The 23,763-nt window shown below is 33.9% G+C and overlaps 2 protein-coding genes across 10 annotated transcripts in view; one reads left to right on the top strand and one right to left on the bottom strand.

Moving 5' to 3' along the window:
• The first annotated feature begins 938 nt into the window (after nt 1–938).
• On the top strand, nt 939–23,097 carry PYROXD1 (pyridine nucleotide-disulphide oxidoreductase domain 1). Of its 3 annotated transcripts, none has more exons than XM_016140483.2 (12): nt 939–1,107; nt 3,400–3,480; nt 5,824–5,943; nt 8,667–8,795; nt 10,672–10,745; nt 13,680–13,840; nt 14,547–14,647; nt 15,619–15,754; nt 18,491–18,603; nt 19,187–19,309; nt 21,542–21,679; nt 22,425–23,097. In XM_016140483.2, the coding sequence occupies exons 1-12, from the start codon at nt 1,024–1,026 to the stop codon at nt 22,671–22,673; spliced, it is 1,509 nt and encodes a 502-aa protein (XP_015995969.2). In that variant the 5' UTR covers nt 939–1,023; the 3' UTR covers nt 22,674–23,097. The 3 variants fall into 3 exon arrangements, with proteins under 3 accessions (XP_015995969.2, XP_015995970.2, XP_036092800.1); XM_016140484.2 differs by lacking the exon at nt 939–1,107 and adding an exon at nt 1,157–1,375 and having other exon boundaries at nt 22,425–22,840; XM_036236907.1 differs by lacking the exons at nt 939–1,107; nt 3,400–3,480; nt 5,824–5,943; nt 8,667–8,795 and adding an exon at nt 9,176–9,340 and having other exon boundaries at nt 22,425–22,840.
• Nucleotides 22,727–23,763, bottom strand: part of RECQL (RecQ like helicase) — a 29,637-nt gene continuing 28,600 nt past the window's right edge. For all 7 annotated transcript variants that reach the window (XM_016140475.2, XM_036236904.1, XM_016140480.2 and 4 more), the window contains one exon: nt 22,727–23,696. In XM_016140475.2, coding sequence (XP_015995961.2) covers nt 23,553–23,696 — 144 coding nt within the window. In that variant the 3' untranslated portion in view covers nt 22,727–23,552. The remainder of the gene's footprint in view (nt 23,697–23,763) is intronic.

Below are 23,763 nucleotides of genomic sequence, written 5' to 3'. Positions count from 1 at the left end.
GATACAGTGGAATTAAACGTGACTTTTCTGATTAATTCAGCTCCAAAAGCTAAAAACAATGAGATAGGTACCAAGTATTCCAATGCCTTTAACACAGGGCACTAGACCATGCTAAAAGATTAGAAAGTAGGTGCATGCTAAAAGATTATAAAGCTGATTTTGCCAGCATTAGCCCATCAGATTACTTGAGGCTATACAGAGAATCTAAAGAATTCATTGATAAACTGCAGAAGACTATAATAAGAATTCTTTTAAAGACAGTTGTAGGCATGCTTGGGAAAATACCTCCAGAGCCCAGCCAGCACCGACACACTTGCAATACACGTAGGGAATGGGAAAGAACTTTTCACCTCACTGGTGATACAATCCCTTTTCCTAGCATAATTGAGGAAGACTTCAAGAGATCTATTTGGAAGGCTTTACATGTATCCCCTAGAGTGTGAGGGATACAGAAAGTGGCACCTCATTCAACGGATAGCAAGGAAATGTGGCTAGCTGGATGGTCTGACAGCAGAGAAAAGACATGCTATGTTAGGCTGGTATGCACTTTCAGGGTTTGCTGGGGGAAAGGATAAATGAGTTTTCCAAGAGCCCACTGCGGACTCTGTGTCATCTTAAAATGTCAAATTTCTCAAAGAAACTTATTGTGAGAACTTGAGAGCATTTCATTTGCCACGTGAGAACACTGGTCTGTCTCTAGACACTTTGAAGCTTCTTTTGGCGACCTATCTTCTTTATTATTTTTTTTTTCGTCTTCTCTGTTTCAAATCTACATGGAAAAACTACATTCGGATGTAATAATAGTAACGCAAAGCCCTGGAATCAACAAGATGGCTCTGTGCTTCCCGAAACGCAGCCCAAGAGCGCTATGCGACGGGACTAAGTGTGAGCTCCTGGGCACCCGTAGGTCGGATTCGCAGGCTCAGGCCCCGGAAGTGACCGCCCCGCTCGACCTCCTCTCTCGGAATGCAAGTTCCCGCATCCACCCCGTCGTAGTCAGTAAACCATTAGAAGACTGAGAACATGGAGGCAGCACGCCCTCCCCCGACGGCGGAGAAGTTCGTGGTGGTCGGCGGTGGCATCGCGGGTGTCACCTGCGCGGAGCAGGTAGGGCGGGCACGCAGGCGGCTTCGCTTTCTCGACCCCGCAGGAGGTGGCGCTCAAGGCTCCCTCCCACCCACTGCCTTAGTCCTTCCTGGTCCTTTTAGACGCTTTCTACCCCTCCTCCACGCTCTCCTTCTTGCTCCCAGATATTAGAGACAGTATGGTAGCCCTGAGCTGATGTTCTTAGTACCTCGCAAGCTTCACCCTCAGGCGCATGGAGGACGGGTAACGAGCAAGTCGTTGGGGAAGAGCCCAAAGCTTACTGAACCAGGTGCTGGTCCTAGTAGTAATGTCAGAGCAGACAAGAGGGCTTGTAACTAGTAAATACTTTGTCAGGAAATTCAGCCCCCTTTTAAATTAGAAAATTGAATTCAGCTTCCAGATAGGTGAGAAGTCCTTAGTGCATCGTAACCCTTACGTAAGTTTCCTGTACTTTGAACTCCCAAGACAGGATTGATTTTACCTCTAGTAATCTTTTGTAAAACAACCAGCAAGGGATTAAATGCAGCTAGGGAATGCTTTTCTGATTATAATGACTATATATACATATATTCCAAAAAGGACTAAATTATTTTAATATAAAGGAAATGTAAGCAATCACCGGTAATAAATAGTGCAAGAAATTCACGGTTTTATTTTTTTGTTCGTTTTTTACTTTTAATTTTTGGATGTGTATTTTCCATTTATTTGCCAAGTAAACCCCTATGACCCTGGCACTAACTATTGTGCTGTGCTAAGGTCTGAATAGTCAAGTATAAAACAGGAGGGTACCTCCTTTGTAGGGACTAATAGCCTAGTGGAAAAGACATATAATCAAATCATTTCATTAGTGTGCTTGCTATCTTAGGGGTGCCTATGGAGTTGGTAGGCAATGAGGGAAGAGATATCTTTTTAAAAAGGAGATACTTTTCGGTCTCAGTGTAGAAGAATGAGTAAAAGTTCACCAGGTAGATGTGAAAAGATAGACATTCCAAAGAGAGGCAACAGTAGAATCTCAGATGGAAAAGCGTGGCATCATCTAGGAGAAGAAAAGTATATACTGGTGATGACTAAAGATGAAGCCAGGAACGTTGGCAGAAACCAGACCATGAGGGATCATAAGTCATGCTAAGAATTTAACAAGAATTTACAATAGATGATTTTGAGCAATGGAGTACTGTAATCAAATGGAAATTCTAAAAAGATGATTAGTTATAATATGTGGGGCAGGAGCAGTTGGTTAATATGAGACTGGAAGGCCAATTTAAAGGTGACGTTAGTAGTTTAAAGACGTTTCGAAGGCCTAGTCTAGCAATGGAAACGGGAAAAAAATACAGAATATGCGAAGGAAAGAAAGATGGAGAGTGATAATATTGGCAAATATTGTAGAATGTTTAAGTGATATTAAAAAGAAGATGGGGTTTTGAGAATGTGTAAGCGAATTGAATATGTTATTTTTTTTAATTAGTTTCAAGTATACAGTACATTGGTTAGACATTTATGTAGTTTATAAAACAATCCCTCTAATTACTCTTTCTCTTCTCTGGCTCTCCACCTTGCCATTATATTAATGCTAACTGCATTCCCTGTGCTGTGCTCCCCATCCCCGTGACCATTTATCAACTACTAATTTTACTTCTTTAACCCTTCATGCTTAATTTTAATGGTATAGTATGAATAGAACTAGAAATTGGTAGAATTCAGGAACAGAAACATGAGTTAGGAAAATGCTTTTATGAAGTTTAAAGTGAGAAAGGAGTTTGTAGTTAGAGGAAAATGGTGAAATGAGCACGTTAAACCACTAAATTTTGTAAGGTCAGTATTAAAATGGCTCGGTCTTCTCAGAACATATACTGGCCAAAGCACTTGAGAAAAGTCAGGCTAAGATTCTAAATGTTTATCATTGAGGGTTTTATATAATTTTATACTGCTGAAGGCAAATGAAAATATTTTACAATAAGTAGAAGATGGTTTAACTGTTAATTAAGAAGATCATTTCTTCTTATCCTCTGCATGATAACTTAAATTGGCACATAAAATTGTTTAATTAGAAATACCTCTTTATGTCACTTTTCTTGTTCAGAACTTTGTTAGTGTTTAATGCAAATATACTACTACGCATCACTACCCTATAAACATGATGAACAAGACCCAAGATCAGGATAATGGAGACCTTTAAATGAAGAACAATGAGTTTTTAGTTTCCTAGGTTAATAACGTTATTAAAATTGCATTATCCCTATCTCACACCCAAAACTAAATATACTAATACCTAAAGTTATTTATCATGTTTTTTCCTACTTTTTTAAAAATCAGTTGGCCATTCAGTTTCCATCAGAAGATATTCTCTTGATAACAGCTTCTCCTGTTATTAAAGCAGTTACAAATTTCAAGCAGGTAAGAACTTTTGTATCACTTTATTAGTATTAATTTTAAAAATTGCAATTACCTCCATAGCAGTTAGTGTTAACTGTAGTATTTTGTTTAAAATGACAAATGTTATTTTAATATTCATTTTAATATTTATTTTAAAATTATACTTCAAAGTTTAGAATTCTTCAGATTGAATACCAAAGCACCCAGGGTAATACTGAATTGAATTTCTAGTCTACTGTTTTTTTTCCTCGTGTCTTTTCTCCTCCTGTCTTTTCTTCCCATTCTGAATTACTTTTCAGAAAATTTAAAATAAGATTCTTTTGAGGGAAAGATGCTATGAAATCTTTATGGTAAATATGTGTGTGTTATGTGTATTTACAAATCAGAAGTGCCTCTGAGCCAAGTTTACACTTGTAGATAATGTTTCGGATGTATAATTAGCTTCTCTTAGAACACTTTGTGGTTCCATGAATTTATATTACACATGTTAGTTATAACACTTTAATAGGAATCTAAGATCAGTGAGGTCACAGTATCATGGAAGAGTGGTCTCCAAACATTTTGGATCCTGTACCTCAATTGTTCAAAAGTTTTGGGTTCATATTCTAATATATGTGCATTTATATATTTTTAAAGTACATGTGTTTCAGTGGTTACAGTTAAGAGTGTTACAATGCCTGTGCAAAAAATAAATGAATAAAAAAGATGAAAAACAAATCTTTTCTTCTTATACTTCAGTGAAGACTACTACCATAGTCTTTGATTTAAAACAAGTTTTCCCTTATAACATCCTAATAGACTATAACTTTTTTTGGCATTTTTGTCTAAGATTTATTATTCATATAAAGGTTAATAGATTTGATACCAAGGAAGAAAAACCACCTTCCCCCTAGCCATCTCCCAGAGACACACCTTTCCAATCTTAAAGTATATTTTATAAAAATTATTTTACATATTATCTCCCAGGGAAGAGATCAACATACTGTTAACCCACCTCATTCTCATATGTAAACCTCTAAGGTTTACATAAACTCCTAAGACCAAGGGGAAGTTAGTTGCACATGTTGCTCCTTTAAAACCTGCCTATAGATACATAAAATATCTTCGTACCTAGGTACAGACAAAAGAGTTATGGGATTTGAAGAACCAGAGAACAATTTTGGCTAGTATTCTCTAAAAGAAAATAGCATATATTCAATTACAAGCTTAAGCATACATACATAAGAGAAAAGTGAATAGCTGGGTCTTATAAATGTCTTTCCAGAAGACTTAATTTGATGTAATGATCCCAGAGTTACAAGACTTGAGTTCAGTTTTTGCCATTTTTTAAGTTTTATACAATAGAAGAAAATAACTTGGGTTCTAGGCCTGTTATTTACTGGCTGTGTAGCCTTGGCAAATCTCTGTACCCGAGTTGCTTTACCTGTAATATTAGGATGATACACTCTTTGCTTACTTAACAAGGTTGCGGGCTTAAAATGTACAGCAGGTCCTTGAGTAATATCATTTTGTCATTTTGTTAAAATATCGAGATGCCACAGGAACTTAACTCTTGATTTTATCAGCCTGTGGTAAAATTAGTTTTGTTATACATTGTTTCACTTACAGTCACAGAACCTATTGATGATGTTAAGTGAGGACTTACTATACTAACATGTAGAAGTACATTGAAATAATAAATATGCAAATGTCAGTTATTCTTAGTATTTAGAAGTCAGAAATTGAATCATTTATTGGTCATATAGTTGGATGTCTATGCAGCGTTTAAGGAACAACTGATGCCTGTTACCAATATACAAGCTATGTGGTTCTTCTATAGCAGACTGGGTATAGAACTAGAGAAAACAGGTAGTTTGATCTATGGTTGGAAGTTTTCAGGGTTATTAATGGTTGAGGATAAGAGAACAAGGAAATAAAGGGTTTGGGCAAAAGATGAAATGATTCATAGTGGACTCTTAGCAGGATAGGAGGGAAAGTGAATCCAAGAGGATGCTGATGATTTTGGAGAAGAAGAGAAAGTCCAAAGACTCGATCAAAATAAGGTTACCTAGCAAGTGGAAGGAGAAAGCTGCAAGGGTAAGGAGAGAGATAAACTGTTTGAGTCTTAGCCCTCATTTTACAGGCCAGGAAACTAAGGCTCAGTGACCTACCTGACTTGCTCAAGAGTGGTAGGACTAGTATTTGAGTTCATCTTAAAATGCAGAGTCTAGCCTTCTTTCCACTGTCTATAGTGCAGCTGGCCGACTTTCTTATTTTATGAATGTGAAATAAGTGGTGTATAAAAAGAAATAAATATTTTTATTTAAAATTCTTGAAAGAAAAACATTTTTATTTATTTGTTTTTTACCTCTTTGATTAATACAGGTTTCTAAAGTACTGGAAAAATTTGATGTTGAAGAACAACCAAGTACCATGTTAGAAAACCGCTTTCCCAACATTAAAGTTATAGAGTCTGGAGTAAAGCAACTGAAGAGTGAAGAACATGTAAGAGAATTTTTTTTCTTAATGACGTTTCGTTTCTTACATCTTGGTGAGGTTTTTGCCTGTCTTCCTTTGAGCCCACCTGTCACACCACCAAAATCCCTAGCAAGTAAATTTTAGTGATGTTAATTTCCATTATTATTAGAAAAATTCACACATTTTTGTGAGTGTATTGAGATTTATATAATTAGTTTAGCTTGGTATACTTTTTTTTAGGTTTTATCTTTCAAATTAGTGTCAACATTTATACAGCATCTAGTGTTTTCTGTGCCCTGCATTATGTGCTAGGACACAACAACAATAATATAAGGAGCCTGCTCTCGAGAGTGTTCACTGTCATATGCAGGGGTTCCCAACCTCCCTGGGTTGTGGATTAGTACCCGGAGCCTTTTAGGAACTGGGCCGCACACCAAGAGGTGAGTGGCAGGCAAGCAAGCAAAGCTTCATATGTATTTGCAGGCACTTTCCAGTGTTAGCATCACTGCCTCAGCTCCACCTCAGATAATAAGGCATTAGCTTCTCACAGGAGCACCAGTCCCTGGTGCCAAAAAGGTTGGAGGCCGCTCCCATTGAGAATATAGACATGCATACATATAATTATATGGATACATGAAAAGGAGTCATTGAGATAGTATCAGAGTTCTGATATTAGATATTTAGGAAGATGTCACAGATTGAGTAGTATTTTAGCTCTGTTTTAAAAGATGGGTCATTTAAGAGTTCTCTAGATCAAAGGGGGCATTTCAGGAAGAGGAGAATACATGTTCAAAGACCCAAAGAAAGGAAATGGGCCACATGGTACAGTGAGATTGTCAAGGAGATTGGGGCAGGGATAAGTAAAGGAGATTGGCAGACAAAGCCAGAGAAATAAGTAAGTAAGATTGCGAAAAGCTTTTTATGCCATGCTAAGAAATTGAGTTTTTATTTTATAAACAATGGAGATTTTAAGTGGAAGCAAGGTTGATGAAATAGATGTTCTTTTAGGAAGATCTGACAGCAGTGTCAAGGAGGAACTGGGGTTGAGTGAGTGGCTGGTGGCCAGCAACCAGATTAGAAAGTGGTTGCAATATTCCAAAATGAAATAACACCCAGACTAAGACAGTCTCAGGAATAAGGCAGTCTCAGAAAAAGATGTTATTAGATGATTAACAATGTCCTTACATGAGCGTTAGGAGAGATGGGAAATAGAGTCTGTAGTTGTTTCTCTAAAGCAGCTTTAACTTGTGAATTCTCCCTTAGGGATAAAACACTGTATACCACATTTGAAAGACAAATAATTTGACAGAAAAAAAAATTTAAGAAAAAGAACTGAATTTTATAAGAAAAAAATTAAAAACCTGAATCCCCAAACCAGAGTAAGTTCCTAAATACTTACAGTAGTAGTACTTATTCAGTATAACATCCTCTTCAATTAATCTGCAAACTGAGGTAAGCTTAAAAGTATACTAATGAATTGTGAGGGAATTTATACATTAGGACATTTGAATCAGAGTGCCGTCCATTACCATTTGAAAAGTATCCTACATGAGACAGGTCTGCATCCTCTTATCCATCCTTTATATTGTTTAGTGCATTAGAGATAATATGTTTTACTCTCATGTCTACTTCCAAAAATTTAACAGTAGCCAATCAAGAGTTTTTGTACATTTTTACAGTAGCTAAATGCAAATTCTTTCTTAAATTTGGTCAGTGCCTATAACTAACTTCTGTTTGTCAGATAAAATTCTAATCAGATTATCTGAAGGAAAACTTGTATGAAATTACTATATAGATTATACTATGTTTGATTATTGTTTTAGGGATTTGTTATGCAGCTGAAGAGTTAACATGGTAACAAACATCTCATGGGTAATAAGTGCTGTATCATAATTTGCCAAGATTTATAATTCCAAACACAAGGCACATACGTTAACTCCTATGCCATCCCTATACCATTCAACAAAGTCCAGCATCTCTTATAGTTGCATGTGTATCTGCTTTCTAAATGCTATCACTTATGTGTAGTTTCATTTAGTATTAATGAACAAAAACAATGGATCTCTAATGCGTATTTTTAGATTCGTTGATGTTATTAAAAATATAAATAACTTTAAAGCCTGTACATGCTAGGATTTAAGATTAACACGTTTGTCACTTATGTGAAAATATAATCCCCAAAGAGTATATAGTTTGCTGGTAAAGTGATTGCTATTTGTATTTAAGAATATAAAAAGTTTTTTAGCACTTCTAATCTTTTTAGATTAAGAAGACATATTGTAACTTCTACCACACAACTCCCCTGTACCCATAATAGATATTAAGATTGATAGATTCACTAGATCTTCAAGTAACTTCTGTTGATATCAAAAATGTTCTTCAGAATACTCAATTTCAAAAGTTCTAAATTTTTCGTTTTTAATCTGAGGTCAACATTCCAAACATCATGAGATTCCCTAAGTTTTATGCAAAATTTCATGTGAATATGCCTTTTTTTCCAAGAAAAAAGACTAGTTTTCATCATTTTCAAAATGGGTTATGACCCTAAAACGATTAAGAATCACTAGATTGAAGAACGCATTCTCATGTTTGGTTAGCTTTGCAATCGCTGTAACAAAATATTGAGTGCCACCAAGAGGCAACCTGAATGTGTTTTTTGCTTTTGTCTTTTTGAATATTTAATTTAAAGTGAAATTGTACCCATATATAAATGTTTCCCTTCTTCCCTTCACTGCTCTATGTTTTTACAGTGCATTTTAACAGAAGATGGCAGTCACCACGTGTATGAGAAACTCTGTCTGTGTGCTGGAGCTAAACCAAAGTTGATATGTAAAGGAAATCCTTATGTTTTAGGAATCCGTGATACAGACAGTGCTCAGGTAACATTTTGAGGTTGGCTTATGGGATAGAAATGAGAAGATTCTTAGGCTTTTCTACATTTGAATCACAGTGTTCCACTCTTGTTAATTCCTAAACTGTAGAAGAGAGGTTTTTTTCCTTGATGACCCATAAACCGGAAGTAGTTATAATGTCATTATGGCCAATTTCAGTTTGTTTTTAGTTGATAATTTTTTATTCATGACAATGTTTTGTGTCCCTTCTGTTATGCAGATTTTAGACGTAACAGTTACTCTGAAGATTACAATTTGCATTGTGCACATATTTATTAATCTGTTCTGATTGGGGATATGTGATTTGCAACCTAATTTATTTAATGATCTTTTTTCCCAAAAGGTGAAGCATATCTAAAACTTACTGAACTTACTCCTCAGCAAAGAAATTAATAGTCAGATCTTTGTGGTATAGAACCATGACACAGTCCTAAAACTGAAGAAGTCACTGGGTTTATCTTTCTGCGCAAGAACAGTGATGCTATCCCAGTAAGGTGAAACTCTATCAGTGGAACCTTATCCAACTTCTTTTGGTAATTTATTTCAGGTTTTTTGGCCCTTATTACCAAGAAGCTCTTCCTGGTTTTGAATCACAGTACTCCTCTCTTACCTCAGGCTCATTGTTCTGTCCCATGCGGTGATACACTTATAATTACATAATGTTTTATAGTCTTGGAAATTGATAGTTTACTTTTGGCCTGTTCTTAAATAATTAGGAATTTAGAGAAAACCAGACTCGATTATCTTCTTGTAAATATTTTAGGTTCATATTATCAAAGACTGCTTTCATAACTATGTTCCAGCAATGCCCTCTATATAGATGAACTCATTGAATCCTCATGATAATCCTGTGTGATAGCCATTACTCCCGCTCTACAACTAGGAAACTGAGATGGAGAGATTAAGTAATTGACCCATACTGTGGTAGTTATCAAGTTTATCAGAAGTAGTTTAAACTCATACCACTTATCTCCATGTCCAGTGCTCTTTACAGATCTTGCTTAGATTATCTACTGCTTCAATGAAAAACAAATTAAGATTGTTTTTTTTTGTAGAATTTTAAAGAAGTTAACCACAGTGGTTATTTATTAAATATTATCATACATTTTGGGGTCAATTTAATAGAAATGGTAACTTGACATAGGAGGAAGAATTTAGCTGTTCAGATATCCTGAAGCAATTGGACTATTCTGTACTTTTGAAAGCTCATTGTGTTCTCTGGGGGGGAGGGGGGGAGGGGGACCATGGGAATGTGTAGGTCTTATAATGGTAATAATGTAACATTTTAAAAAATAAATGTTAGACATTATGTGCCTGCTACTCCTAACAGTTTACTTAATGCTTACGGAACCCTTGAGGTGTAGTTGCTTTTTATTTATGGGTGAAGAATGTGAGGTACAAGAGGTTAAGCAACTTGCCTAAGTTGGTAAACTGCTAGAACCAGGGACTCTGCTCCTAACCACTATGCTGCTATCCTACTCAAGAATTCCTGCAAGTTTTAAGTGCTGAGTGACTGTAGGGAGTATCAACTGTGAATAACTTAAAGAAAAGGAAGAATTCAGTATCTTAAGATACAGATCGATGCCATGTTAATAAATTGATTTGGTCAAATAGTTGAGAATGTTGTAAACTAAAGACAGTGCCTCTTGATGAAATTCAGAAATACTACTCTAAATGTAATGACATAAAAGGCAAAGAAAATCAGGAGAGGCATTCCTAGAAAGACATGGAACATAGAGGGGAACATTTGTAATAATTGGGAGGGTGCATCCTGGCAGAGTGGGAAAGTGAAATTGTCAGTGAAGCCTCTGGCTTCTGATATTGCCCACTATACAAAACACTGTCATTTTTTTTTTTAATATAGGAATTTCAGAAGCAGCTTACTAAAGCTAAGAGAATAATGATCATAGGGAATGGTGGTATCGCACTTGAATTAGTGTAAGTATATATTTTTAAATATTTAAGAACTGCTCTGTGATTCTTGTGATTATTGGCAGACTAGAAAAGGTCTTGTTATCCTGAAAATCAAAGATAAATATAATTGTTTTTCTTATACTCAAGGAGAAAAATCCACTTTATTTTTAAGCTTCATAGAATTCAGAGTTATAGAAATATCCTTATAAAACATTAGTAGAGAATGCTTTAGATCTCAAAGGGTCATACACTGGTGAGTGGCTAGATTTGACCCATATGTGTTTTAGAAGCATGTGCTATATTACTATTCATAATCTCCACCATTTTTTATTGCTTATATCCATCCTGGTTCACTTAATCTGTGTTAACTTTTCTTGATCATGAAACCCATAGGTTTGTGATTCATGTTTCAGTTTATGTGGTACTTCCAGCTCTTGGTTTTTGAAAGTTAGGAAATGCAAACACATTAATTAATGAAATATTATCATCTTAAGATATTTCAAGTTCAAAAACCATTGAAAATATTCTGCGGTTGTCTACAAGAACATTGGTTCACTTTCTTTATGATCTATCTTCCAGTAGATGGCTGACATGGAGAAATATTCCAGATAGTTTTCAGGCCAGAAAGTTGGGTCTGACTTCAAAAAGGATAAATTTGTATCAATAAGGAATCTACCAAAGCACTGTCTTTGTTCAGTTCCGTCCATTCCAAGCCGCAGGGTAGCCTTTTACCTGCCGTTTTTAGATGGCAAATCCCATTGGAAGCCTATAAGAGTTCTTAAATTGCTCGAGTACTAGGAGTGGTGGTCATTGTATTTATGAAGTTTGTGGCACTGTACAGAGAAATGTAGAGAAAAAACTAGAGTGTCAAAACCAAACTGGGCCACAAAGGAGGAGGCACAGATTCATTTTAAGAGGGGCTTCAAATTCTATTGTATGCATGACAGATTTTCTCTATCAGCTGTCACCAAAAGTATAACTTAATACTATTATTATTTACAATGAAATGCTTTCTTACATTTAAAAATGTTTAGTCTCACAATGTTTAATCCTGTTCCTTACTTTCTTTAGGTTGGAGATTGAAGACTATATAATTGGATAAAATTCATAATTTTATATTCAGTGAACTCTGATAGTTTAAGAAAGGTCCCATATGGTACTATTCTGTCAGTTTAAGTTCACTGAATGATTAAGCCTTTACTTTTCTTGTTGAAAAAAAGTATATCCAAACCTTTTCTGCTTTGTAATAGCCCCGCGTTCCACTGAGGCTAATTTTCTTTATTATACTTTATTTGTTATCTCTTTTCTTCTTTCCAAGTATAGGTTAATCATTTCATTTTCAGTCATAGTTTTTCACAATTTCACAAAATTTTAATACTTTGTTGTCTGTTTTTTAAGAGTATGAAAGCAGTATTTCCCCTGTGGGCGGCGACACCTTCATGCTTATGCATCCTTCTGAGGACATAATTCATAGGGTAGAGGTTTAGAGAGTGTCCTGTGAGGTAAAGCATGTATAGGAGTTACTTTTTATGTGGTTACTTATTCTAACTATGGTCTGCTAGTCAAGCATCAGTTATTTTAAGCTATGTTCATATGTGTTATACTACTGTGTAACTTTAAAATACAAAAAGTGGTAATTAGAGAAACTGCCAATTTAAAAGTTAAGGAAAGCATTTCATAATAACTATGTACCTATATATAAATTGGAATATAAAATTGGTTACCACATAACATCAGCAATGCTATATGACCTGAGCAGTATAAAATATATAGAATGTTCTCCAAAATAATCTGAAATTTAGTAACTGTAAATATTTTTTGCTGGCATAGGCGAGCAAGAAAAACAAAAGGCCCAGTGGATGATGCAGGGGGCTCCTTTACCATATGCTAAAAAGCATGAAGCTAGGTGACCTGGAGTCAGATGTACTAAACCTTTTTTCCTACCATCTCTTTATTGATTAGTCTTAAAAAGTCATATAACCTGTGTCACGTTAGCAGTCTGTGAAATAAAGGTGGCAATACTTTGTACCATAAAGAAATGTTAAAAATAACATATGATATGTATTACTAGAGCATGTTCAAATAAAATCCTAGTATAGTTAGGATAATCATATATCCTGTTTGTCTGAGATTGTCCCAATTCATCATTTGTACCAAAATAAGTATTAATAACATGAATTACAACAGACTTCAGGGACTGTGTGAAATGAATCTTAAGAGAATCAGATTCTCAGTGTCCAAACCTAGAGATAAAACAGCAGATGCCTAGGAGTGCTGGCTACCTCATGAACAGTCATGGAAAGTGGCTTCTATATACCACATCCCTTCCTTTCTTCCTCTTAGGTCCTTGAATTTTCTGTGAACTGGTTCATTCTTTGGCTAGATGGCTTAGAAATTTCTGAGATCAGAGGAATTAATTGCAGGGTAATGATTCCTTTATAACAAAGTTAAGATTTTAGTACATAACTCCATTTCTCTCCTTTGTCAATCTGCTTCTGTAATGTGCTTTGAGCACATAAAATATTTGTTACCAAAAAAGTCAGCTGTTCTCTCTATGGCAGTTATGTGCCACCTAACTGCCCATCCATTATTGCTTACACTATAACTAGATAGAGCATTGCTCACTCCTGAGAACTTTGGGGGACATTAAATAATAACTATGATACAGAAATTGGACACTGAAATGATATTCATTGTAATAAAATTTTACCTGATGTTCAGTATATGTATTTGTCACTTCATGTTCTTCCAGTAAATGATTAAATTTCTTTTATTATTGATTCTACTTTAATCCCTATTATCCTGAAAGAGTGTGACATTCCTCTTTATAATCATTCTTCCTGAGTTTGCCTTAAAATATTTACTTGTGCCTTAGGAAAGAATTGTTATGTGCAGATACAAAGATATCTATACTTAGACTTTTGAAATTGCTCTCAGTAACTTTAATATTCCTTTTAGGTATGAAATTGAAGGGTGTGAAGTAATTTGGGCCATTAAAGATAAAGCTATTGGGAATACTTTCTTCGATGCAGGAGCAGCTGAATTCTTGACTTCTAAACTTATTGCTGAAAAACCAGAAGCTAAAATTGCACAGAAAAGAACCAGATACACAACTGAAGGTAAATATAGCATCTAGCTCATTCATTCACAGATGAAACTTTTTTTAACCATTGAAAAAAAGACTATAAGAAAATTTAGCAAAATATTATGTTTGGTAGCTAGGAATATAGATATTTCTAGACCCTTATGTGACATTATAGATTTTCTAGGATATGTGTATGTGTGTGTATATATACATATATACATATTTTATGAAAGACATATAAAATTAAAACTGCAAGTTTAAAGTGAATTAAACTGGTTCATCTGCATCTTTGTAAATAGATGCTATAATTAGACAACACCTAAGGTAATTTTATAAAAAAAATGCAATGAGTTTAAAAACAAATACAGGCCTCGCGGTTTTTTAGTTCAAAAAAGCTGTTTTTTTTTTTTTAACTTTTGGCTTATAAAAGTCAAGAATTTTTTAGTTTTGGAGGTGCTAACCATTGACAAAATTTCCAATATTTAATTTTCTTACCCTGTATATTAACCAATGTACATAACCTCAAAAAATACTTTTAAGTGTTTATACCTAACAGTCATTGAGAATATTATCCATATCCAAAATAATGAGTAAAAGGATTAATATAGATGCCTTAGTTTAGTCATACTGTATGTACATATGAGAATCATTACATTGCCTAAAAGCTGCAGAACACAAGCATAATTCTCCCCCTGGCAATTTTTATATCATTTGATTTTGAATTGAGTTTGTCTTTTCAGGAAAGAAAAAGGAATTAGGAACCAAAGCTAATGCTGATAATATAGGCAGTGCCTTGGGGCCTGACTGGCATGAAGGCTTGAATCTTAAAGGAACAAAAGAGGTATATTTTCTTATACTGATTAAACATTGTCTAAATGCAATTTTAAATTCTTGAACCATTCGTTAAACTGGTTATGGTTATAAATACATACTCAAAAAATTGCTGTGTCCCTTTACTTAAAATCCACAGTGCCAGGAAAGGACTTCAATGCCCCCTGGCCCAGTTTTGCCTACAAAATATAGGTGAATATTCATCTAAAACTGACCCTCAGCTTTCTTTTCACTCACACAGACTACAATGAATACACCTGTCCTATTTTAAATTAATCTTTTCTCAGAGGTCACTTTGGATCCATTAAGTATTTTAAAGGTTATATGGATTCTAAAATAAAATACATTTAATATTTTATTTACTAGATTTTTAAAAATAGTTGTTAAAAGGCTGTGATATTTAAATATTATAAAACATACATGCACTCCTTATTACTGTGTGTGGTTTCTTCTCAGCCTTAGGTAGGTTGGAAGAGGGAGTTGGCTTCATGATGTATAATTTTATGATGGAAATTATGAAAAATTGTTTTTTCCTGTACCTTCAGATACTAAGATTGATAGTATTTTAACCTGAGAACTTCAACAGTTTAGTTCAATAAACATTTATTGAGTAATTCCTACCTAACTGGCACTTTACTGAGTTTCTGGGATGTAACAATAAGTTGCCATAGATCTGCTCTCAAGAGTTTTTTATAGTCTATAACAGCTATAATTTTTTAAAAAAATATACACGTAATTATCAGTGAGGCTTATACTAAAAAACATGCCCTTGGTGCTACCTGCCAGTTTAACTACCAGATCTCTTCTCATTCCTTTCGCACAGAAATTGAAGGGCTTATTTTTGGTCATCCAATGCGTTTTCATTTATATTACAAGAATTATTTTTTCTGTATGTTTCTGTAAGTGTATTATAACTTCTTTCTTCATCACCAGTAATGTAAGTCATTCTTTAAGTATTATGGTAATGAGTATTTCTTTTAGTTTTCTCGTAAGATTCACATTGAAACCATGTGTGAAGTAAAGAAAATCTACCTTCAAAAAGAATTTAGAATTTCGAAGAAAAAGTCCTTGACTTTTCCAAGAGACCATCATAATCAGACAGTTACAACTGATACAGGTATGTAATAAAATTTTTAAAAATTTAACTACTTATTTAAAAGGTACATAATTTAATCTTGCTATATTATTAATTTTAAAATATCCTCAGATTTCTATATAAAACTTAAACATGAAAAGTAAAAAAAAATAATAATTTAATACGTCACTTCATTTTCACTACTTGCTTTTTCAGTTTTCTAATAAATTGTATAGAGCTTTACTCACTGTAGTTTATCATAACCCTGTGAATCAATTGGAATGTCTTGCAGATAAAAACAAAACAAAAACTAAAAAGCCTGATGCTCTCCAAATTGGGAATGAAGGAGTAAAACTGTCACTTTTTGCAGACAACTCTTTATATAGAAAACCCTAAAAAATAATAAAGTTGCAGGATACAAAATCAATGTTCGAAAATCCAGTGTGTTCCTGTAGACTAACAATAAAATTTCAGAAAAATGAAAAAAAAAATCATTTTGTAATTTCAATTAAAACATATCTAGGAATAAACTTAACAAAGAATGTGAAGGACCTATAATTAAAAACTATAAGACATTATTAAAAAAACTGAAGAGGACTCAGAAAAGATACTCTGTGTTCATGGATTGGAAGAATCAACATAGTTAAAATAACTATATTACCCAAAGAAATATCCAGATTTAATGCAATCCCCATCAAAATCCCAATGGCATTTTTTAAAGAAATAGAACAAAAAATCATCAGATTTGTATGGAACCATAAAAGATCCCAAATAGCCAAAGCAGTCCTGAGAAAAAAGAACAAAGATGCAGGTATTACACACCCTGACTTCAAATTATACTATAAAGCTACAGTAATTAAAACAGCATGGTTTTGCCAGAACACACACACACACACACACACACACGCACGCACGCACACAATGGAACAGAATTGAGAGCCCAGAAGTAAACCCACATATAGAGAGGCGAATAATTTTCTGCAAAGAAGCCAAAAACATACAGTGGAGGGAAAAAAAGCCTTTTAATAAATAGGGGTGCAGGAGAAATTGGAAAGATATGCAAAAGAATGAAAATAGGCTGCTGTCACCACACACCAAAATAAAAATGGATCAAAGACCTAAATACAAGACTTGAAACAATAAGTTGCATAGATGAAAACATAAGTACTATATTCATGGACCTTGGTCTTTGGATTTTATGAATATGACCTCAAAGACAAGGGAAGTAAAAGCAAAATTAAATGAATGGAACTATATCAAACTAAAAAGCTTCTGTATAGCAAAAGAAACCAGCAAAACAGAGGCAGCCAACCAAATATTTGCAAACAACACATCCAATAATAGATTAATATCCAAAATATTTTTAAAAATTTAACAAAAAAAAATTAAAAAATAGAGAATCTGAACAGACATTTCTCCCAAGATAACATTCACATGGCTAATAGACACATTTAAAGATGCTCAACTTCACTAGCTATAAGGGAAATGCAAATCAAAACCCCAATGAGATATCATCTCACACCTGTTAGAATAACTGTAATCAACAGGACAAGTAGTAAGTGTTGGAGAGGTTGTAGGGAAAAAGGAACCCTCATACACTGCTAGTGGGAAAGTAAATTGATACAGCCACTATGGAAAACAGTATGGAGGTTCCTCAAAAAATTAAGAATAGAATTACAATATGATCTAGCAATCCCTCTTCTGGATATCTACCCCCCAAAATTGAAAACATTTATCTCTACAGATATATGCACCCCAGTGTTAACTGCAGCATTATTTACAGTGGCCAAGACAATGGAAACAATGAAGTGGCCTTTGATAGATGATTAGGTAAAGAAGACATGGTACTTATATACAATGGGCTATTACTCAGCCATAAGAAGAGATGAACTGCTGCCATTTGCAACAACATGGATAGATTCTGAGATTGTGCTAAGCAAAATAAAAAGTTGAGAACCATGATTTCACTCATTTGGGATATAAAACTGAAAGCAACAAACAATCCAAAAACTCAGCAGTATGGTGGTTACCAAAGGCAGTGGGGGAGACATGGCAAAGGGTAAAGGGGCCAAGTATGTGATGACGGAAGGAGATCTGATTTGAACACAGTGCAGTATACAGATGATGTATTATAGAATTGTACACTTGAAACCTATATAATTTTATTGACCAGTGTCCCCAATAAATTTAATAAAATTTAAAAATCTCATGTACTCAGACGTAAAGTGACTTCCCCCAAATCAAAAAGATTGAAAAATCTATCAATTAAGAACTAAGACTCAGATCTCCTAATTCCTCTTCCACACTCCTGTGAGAATACTGTCATTTGGAGAAATACACTCAGCCAAACCTAGCATATGAGATAGTCCACTGTTCAAAATCTGTGAATTTTCCCATAAGAAAAAGGAGCATTAGAATTTGAATAGTAGGGAAAAAACTGAAAAGTCAGCAAGCTAGTTTGATTAAACTCAGTGAAGTATATTCCATATTTTTAAATAAATAATTTATATAATGATTATCATTTATATTTGTTAGAATTTTTGTCTAAACTTGAAGGAAAAAGTTTTTAATGCCACAGTTGTGTAAATATACCCAAAACAAGATGTCATTGGATTATAAATTCTTTTAGCAAATGTACCTTGTACAAATTAAAAGATGTTGTTTTAAAGTCATCTCCTGCTTTCCTTTTTCTGTTTCTCTTCATTGTAGTCATTATATTAACATAATGCTTATGGACAATTGGTGGATTTCATTTTAGAATAAATTTTTTTTTTTAAGAGATATGGCCTGTATATGTGGAATTGACCAATGAAAAGATATATGGCTGCGATTTCATTGTCAGTGCTACAGGAGTTACACCAAACATAGAACCTTTTCTCTGTGGCAACAATGTAAGATGAAATTTTTTGTCCCACTATGCATATTTCTAAAGTATTATTTATTGATATCTCTAATTCTCAACCCTGAGTACTTGTTCATTGTTTTAGCACAAAAGTGTAACTTAAAATGGCTGAAAACAGTTTATATTTATCTTGATTCGCAATATTTTTTTTTTGCAGTGTAAAGTCTTTCAGAAGTTAACATCCCAGCATATAATTTATCTAGATGTAGATAAGACTGACAGCTCCTGTGAATTCTTAAAAGTGATTCTTTTAGAAAAACCATCTTGTAATTTTTGCTTTTTACCATTTGAAGCTTACAAAATGTGAGGAATATCCTTATAATTATGAATAATTATGGTTATTGGATAGCTTCGATGTTAAAATTCTAAGAATCTTACAGGTTTTTCTGTCATAGTATGTATTTGACTCCCTGGTAATTCAACTTAGTTGTCTAAACTTTGCAGTTATTTTTCACTTGCTTATTACAGATTGGCATATCAAGGTGTAAAAATTTCACTTTTTCTTTTACTTTAGAATGAAAAGTCATGTTTCATTTGTCTTACCACAAATTCTTATGAGGAACATTGTTTAGTTTGATCTAGGAGAAGATGGTGGCCTGAAAGTAGATGATCATATGCACACGTCCCTACCCGACATCTATGCTGCTGGTGACATTTGTACTGCATCCTGGCAACCCAGCCCAGTCTGGCAGCAGGTAAGCCAGCATGCGTGATCACAATTTCTGTCAGAGTTCATCTGAAAAAAAGTGAGTTGCTACCAGCAAATCCAGCTTTCTCGTTTTCCAACTTTTCTGCTTTAAGGTGGAAACTAGCCTAGAGTTTTTTATAACTGAAAAAGTTGTTTTCTCTTTTGGTAAGTTATCACTATAGTGATAGAATATCCAGATATATCTTTTAAAAAGAGTTCTGGGCTGTTACTTTTTATTTTATTCTCAGATGCTTATCAGCACTGTCCAATGAAACTTTCTGTGATGACAGGTATGTTCTACACTTCTGCACTATTCTAGTAAGGTAGCTACTGTATCTGATCATTTGAAATGTGGCTAACGTGATTGAGGAACTGAATTTTACTTTTAGTTAATTTAAGTTTAAATAGCTACATGTGGCTAGTGGCTACCATACTGTATAGCACAGCTTTAGATAAAAAAAACATTAACGGTTACTAAGTTTGTAAGCCATAAAGTATTCTGTTCCTGACGACCTTATTCTTTCCCTGTGGGAATTACTACTGAAAAATAATGTTCCTTTAGTCAACAGCTGTCCTCAGCCTAACAACTGTTTCCAATGGGTCTAAACTTCCTCCTGCTCTCACAGTGTTGCCTACCTCCTAAGAGTGGAACAAAAATACTAGAGGAAGATACTTAGTGGCTGTAAATGAGATTGTCTTAGGAGGAGTGAAGACACAGGTAGATGTTACAGATAAAAGAACTGATCAATACTTATCTTGGTGAAAGACCAGCTCCACAGGTTAGGTTGTTATTCACAATGACTTTGTCATGTGAAGTAGTGAAAGAGCTGGATGTGTTTTAAAAGGCAGCTTTATTATTGCATTTATGTACAACAGAGATAACATCAATAAAAAGAATGCTTTCAGCCTGTTTCTAAAATGCTTCAGACTAGCATGTTTTCAGTTTTGTCTACAATCATCCTATTTCATTTTGTGGCATATCTGTCACACACTCTCAAGTAGGATTATTTTAAACATTTTAAATTCTCTTGGATTAATTATATTCTTAAAGTGCATCATATTCTGATATAGGAAAGAAATGTCCAAAAATAAACAGGTGTCTCTTGTTTTAAGTAAATCTAATAGTCCCCAGCTCTTAATTGCAAAAGCAAAAGTACATTAATAATTCGTTTTACATATTCCCAGATGCAAACTGAAGGAACTTTGAGTTGGAATACATTAGGTAATAGTCCAGCAGTATAATAGTATAGGCCACTTCTTTTAGCCATTCTCTAGTTGTATCATGCTTGGTTTATTTTGCTCCCTTCCTATAGACCACCTCTTGCTTCATCGAACCTACCTTGTTTACAGGGAAGAGATTGATAGATATATCTGTCTCTTATTCTATTGGAAATGCTTGAACTTTATAACCAAGAATGTGGTTTTATTTTTGCACACACAAAGACAGCATTGTTAAACATATGGGGTATAAGTAAACTAATTGTTTATTATAAGCTAACCTATTTAATTCTTCCAGTAGCCAAGGAGGAGGTGTGGTATATGTTTATGTGTATGTGAAACTGAAGCTCAGAAAGTTAAATAAATATGTAAAATAGTTGATACACAAACCTACCAATTTCCAAGGCCAGTGCTCTGTTACACCAGGGAATCCCAAAACTTTGTAAGAAATACAATAAAAATGCAATACAGGAGAAATTAATACTGTTGTAGAGAAGAATTTTAAATGACTTCCTAGAATTAGTTGCTGAAATCTGTTATGATGTCTTGGGGCTGGGCAATAAGTTATATGTCTGTCTCTCTGACTCTTACAATTAAATTGCACAGCAGACCTTAACTATCTCGCATCAGAAAGTGAGGATTAAGAAAAGGAACAAATTTTTCAGTGATAATTTGGCATCTCTTTTAATGCCAATGAGAAACTTACTATGAACAGGGGACTGGTTAATTAAAATGTTCTCACCTGGGATGGCCTAAAATTTTAGTAATTTTTAATAGAAATTATATTGAAAAATACAATTTGCTGTCATCTTTTAAATTTGAAGGCAGTAATTTAGACAGAACTATCAAATACCAAAATCAGTTTAGTTAGTGAGGATTGATGATTGCTTCTATGGCAGAGGATGATCTAACCAGTCTTAAGGACTATCCAACATTGAACCCCTTTTAGGAATTTTACAAGGTTAAGCTGATAATGTTTTCAAGTAATGATAATGAAAAATTATATTTCATAACATTTCAGATGAGGCTTTGGACCCAGGCGAGACAGATGGGATGGTATGCGGCGAAGTGCATGGCTGCAGCCAGTTTAGGAGACTCTATTGATATGGATTTCAGCTTCGAGCTTTTTGCTCACGTAACAAAATTTTTTAACTACAAGGTAAGGTAGATCAGAAAATTAATGCCTTTTTTCTGCTTGTTAGTCTTCTAACTAATTATGACCATCTAATTTCTTATTTGAATAAATCTTTATGTGGTTTTAATCATTTTACAAAAAATGACCTTTTCTGATATTTTGCAAACCAGTACCTGGTATTATTGCTAATCATAATTTCTAATCATCTGATAATCTTTACCCACCTTCCCACTATACTGTTTTACAGTTTGGGGAGGGGGCGGTAATATCTCTTCCAAATTGGTACGTTTCTAATTTTTGAGACTTATTATTTCTTTGTGAGGTGAACTAATAGCCATCATATTCAAGAATGAACCAAGTACTTTCCCACACATATCATTTTACTTAATCTTTTTAACATTACTGAGGCAAGTTTTTTCTTCCTACTTTACTGATAAGGAACACACATACACACATACCTTGGAAATTTTCAGTTCCTTGTTAAATCTTTAAATCATGATGCCAAGCTAATGTAGTCTAGTCTTACATATATGTATATTCACTAAATATTTTTAATGTTCATATAGATTATATGGTATTATCATCTGTAGAATAAATGCATGCCACTCAAATGTTTTCTTTAGAACGCTCCCCAATGGCACTTTTAGATGTAAAGTTTTGTGAATAGATTTTTCCGCTGACCATTCTAGCATAACACAAAATAATTGTATATTATGTTTCCTTTATGGTACTCACTAAAATTACTTTTTTTATCCCTAAATATATATAGGTTGTATTGCTGGGAAAATATAATGCACAGAGCTTGGGTTCAGATCATGAATTAATGCTGAGATGTACCAAAGGACAAGAATACATCAAAGTCGTCATGCAAAATGGGCGAATGATGGGAGCTGTCTTAATTGGTGAAACTGATTTAGAAGAAACATTTGAAAACTTAATATTAAACCAGATGAATCTTTCATCATATGGAGAAGACCTACTAGATCCAAATATTGACATAGAAGATTATTTTGACTAAAAAGGACATTTCAAGAATCATAAAGTTTCAAATAAGACAAAATGTCAAGTCAGTAAAGTAAACGACTGCACTGATTTAATGATGACCTCAATGGAGTTAAAAATACAGACATGATAATGGATTTTGTGGAAAAGTATTTAAAAATAAAATTCTAAATATGAAATCAATTCAGATAACTTATTACATTTTTTTCTAACACAAAACTGACCACTTACTATTCATTTCTGTGTTTTAAACTTAGACACATTCATCGGTGATTTAGCTTTGAAGCAAATTTAGCTAGGTTGTTATCTACTTAGGTAACAACCTAACTTGGTCTGGTTAGTAGAAGTGAGCCATCCTTTGATTGTGAAATGTCAAAATAAGGCTATGGTTTCAAGCTTATAGTTTTATTTTACTTAAATAGAGTAGCTATCTTACTTGCTAATATTATTTGTATTGATACGTCATTCCTTTTTTGTTTGCATTACACATCTGATATAACATGAAATCACTTGCTTTCTGTGATGAGCCTATGTAAATTTTTCAGTATAATAACACTGCTGTCAAAAGAAAAAAAAATACAACTAGGTATAATGAGGCATAAAGAGCTTAATATAATTGTGTGAACTTTTAAGTAGTTTACATTTAAAAGGTTTTTACATTTTAAAAAGTTTACTTTCCCTCATTTCATATGTGAATTCATACAATTCATGCTCTTAATTTTTCAAAAGGTCTCAAATTCTCAAGTCTCTAATACTTTAGAAGTTCTTAAAATATAGCTACCCATGTATTTAATATTAATGAAATTATCTTAATATTTAAACTCTTGATTAATTATAAAAATAGTGCACACATGCATAAACTGTACTGTTCTTGTAAAATTTAGAAACACTTGTCTCATGCATCATCAATTTTTCTTTTCTTAGCCCCTGTATTCTTAGATTGCTGAGGCATGTTTGTGGACTTCTTCTGGAAGTTACCTGAATTTTTTTCTTCCCTCTTTTTATCAGCTTCAGAATGATAAGTTTGAGATGACTCAATCTATAAAACAATAAAGCAAACACTGATGAAAATTCAGCTGTTTTTTCTCACAAGGTTAAAAATCTTA

The sequence above is a fragment of the Rousettus aegyptiacus genome, unplaced genomic scaffold, assembly GCF_014176215.1.
Source record: "Rousettus aegyptiacus isolate mRouAeg1 unplaced genomic scaffold, mRouAeg1.p scaffold_m13_p_2, whole genome shotgun sequence".
NCBI classification, from domain to species: domain Eukaryota; kingdom Metazoa; phylum Chordata; class Mammalia; order Chiroptera; family Pteropodidae; genus Rousettus; species Rousettus aegyptiacus.
This window is presented reverse-complemented; position numbering and strand designations above follow the sequence as displayed.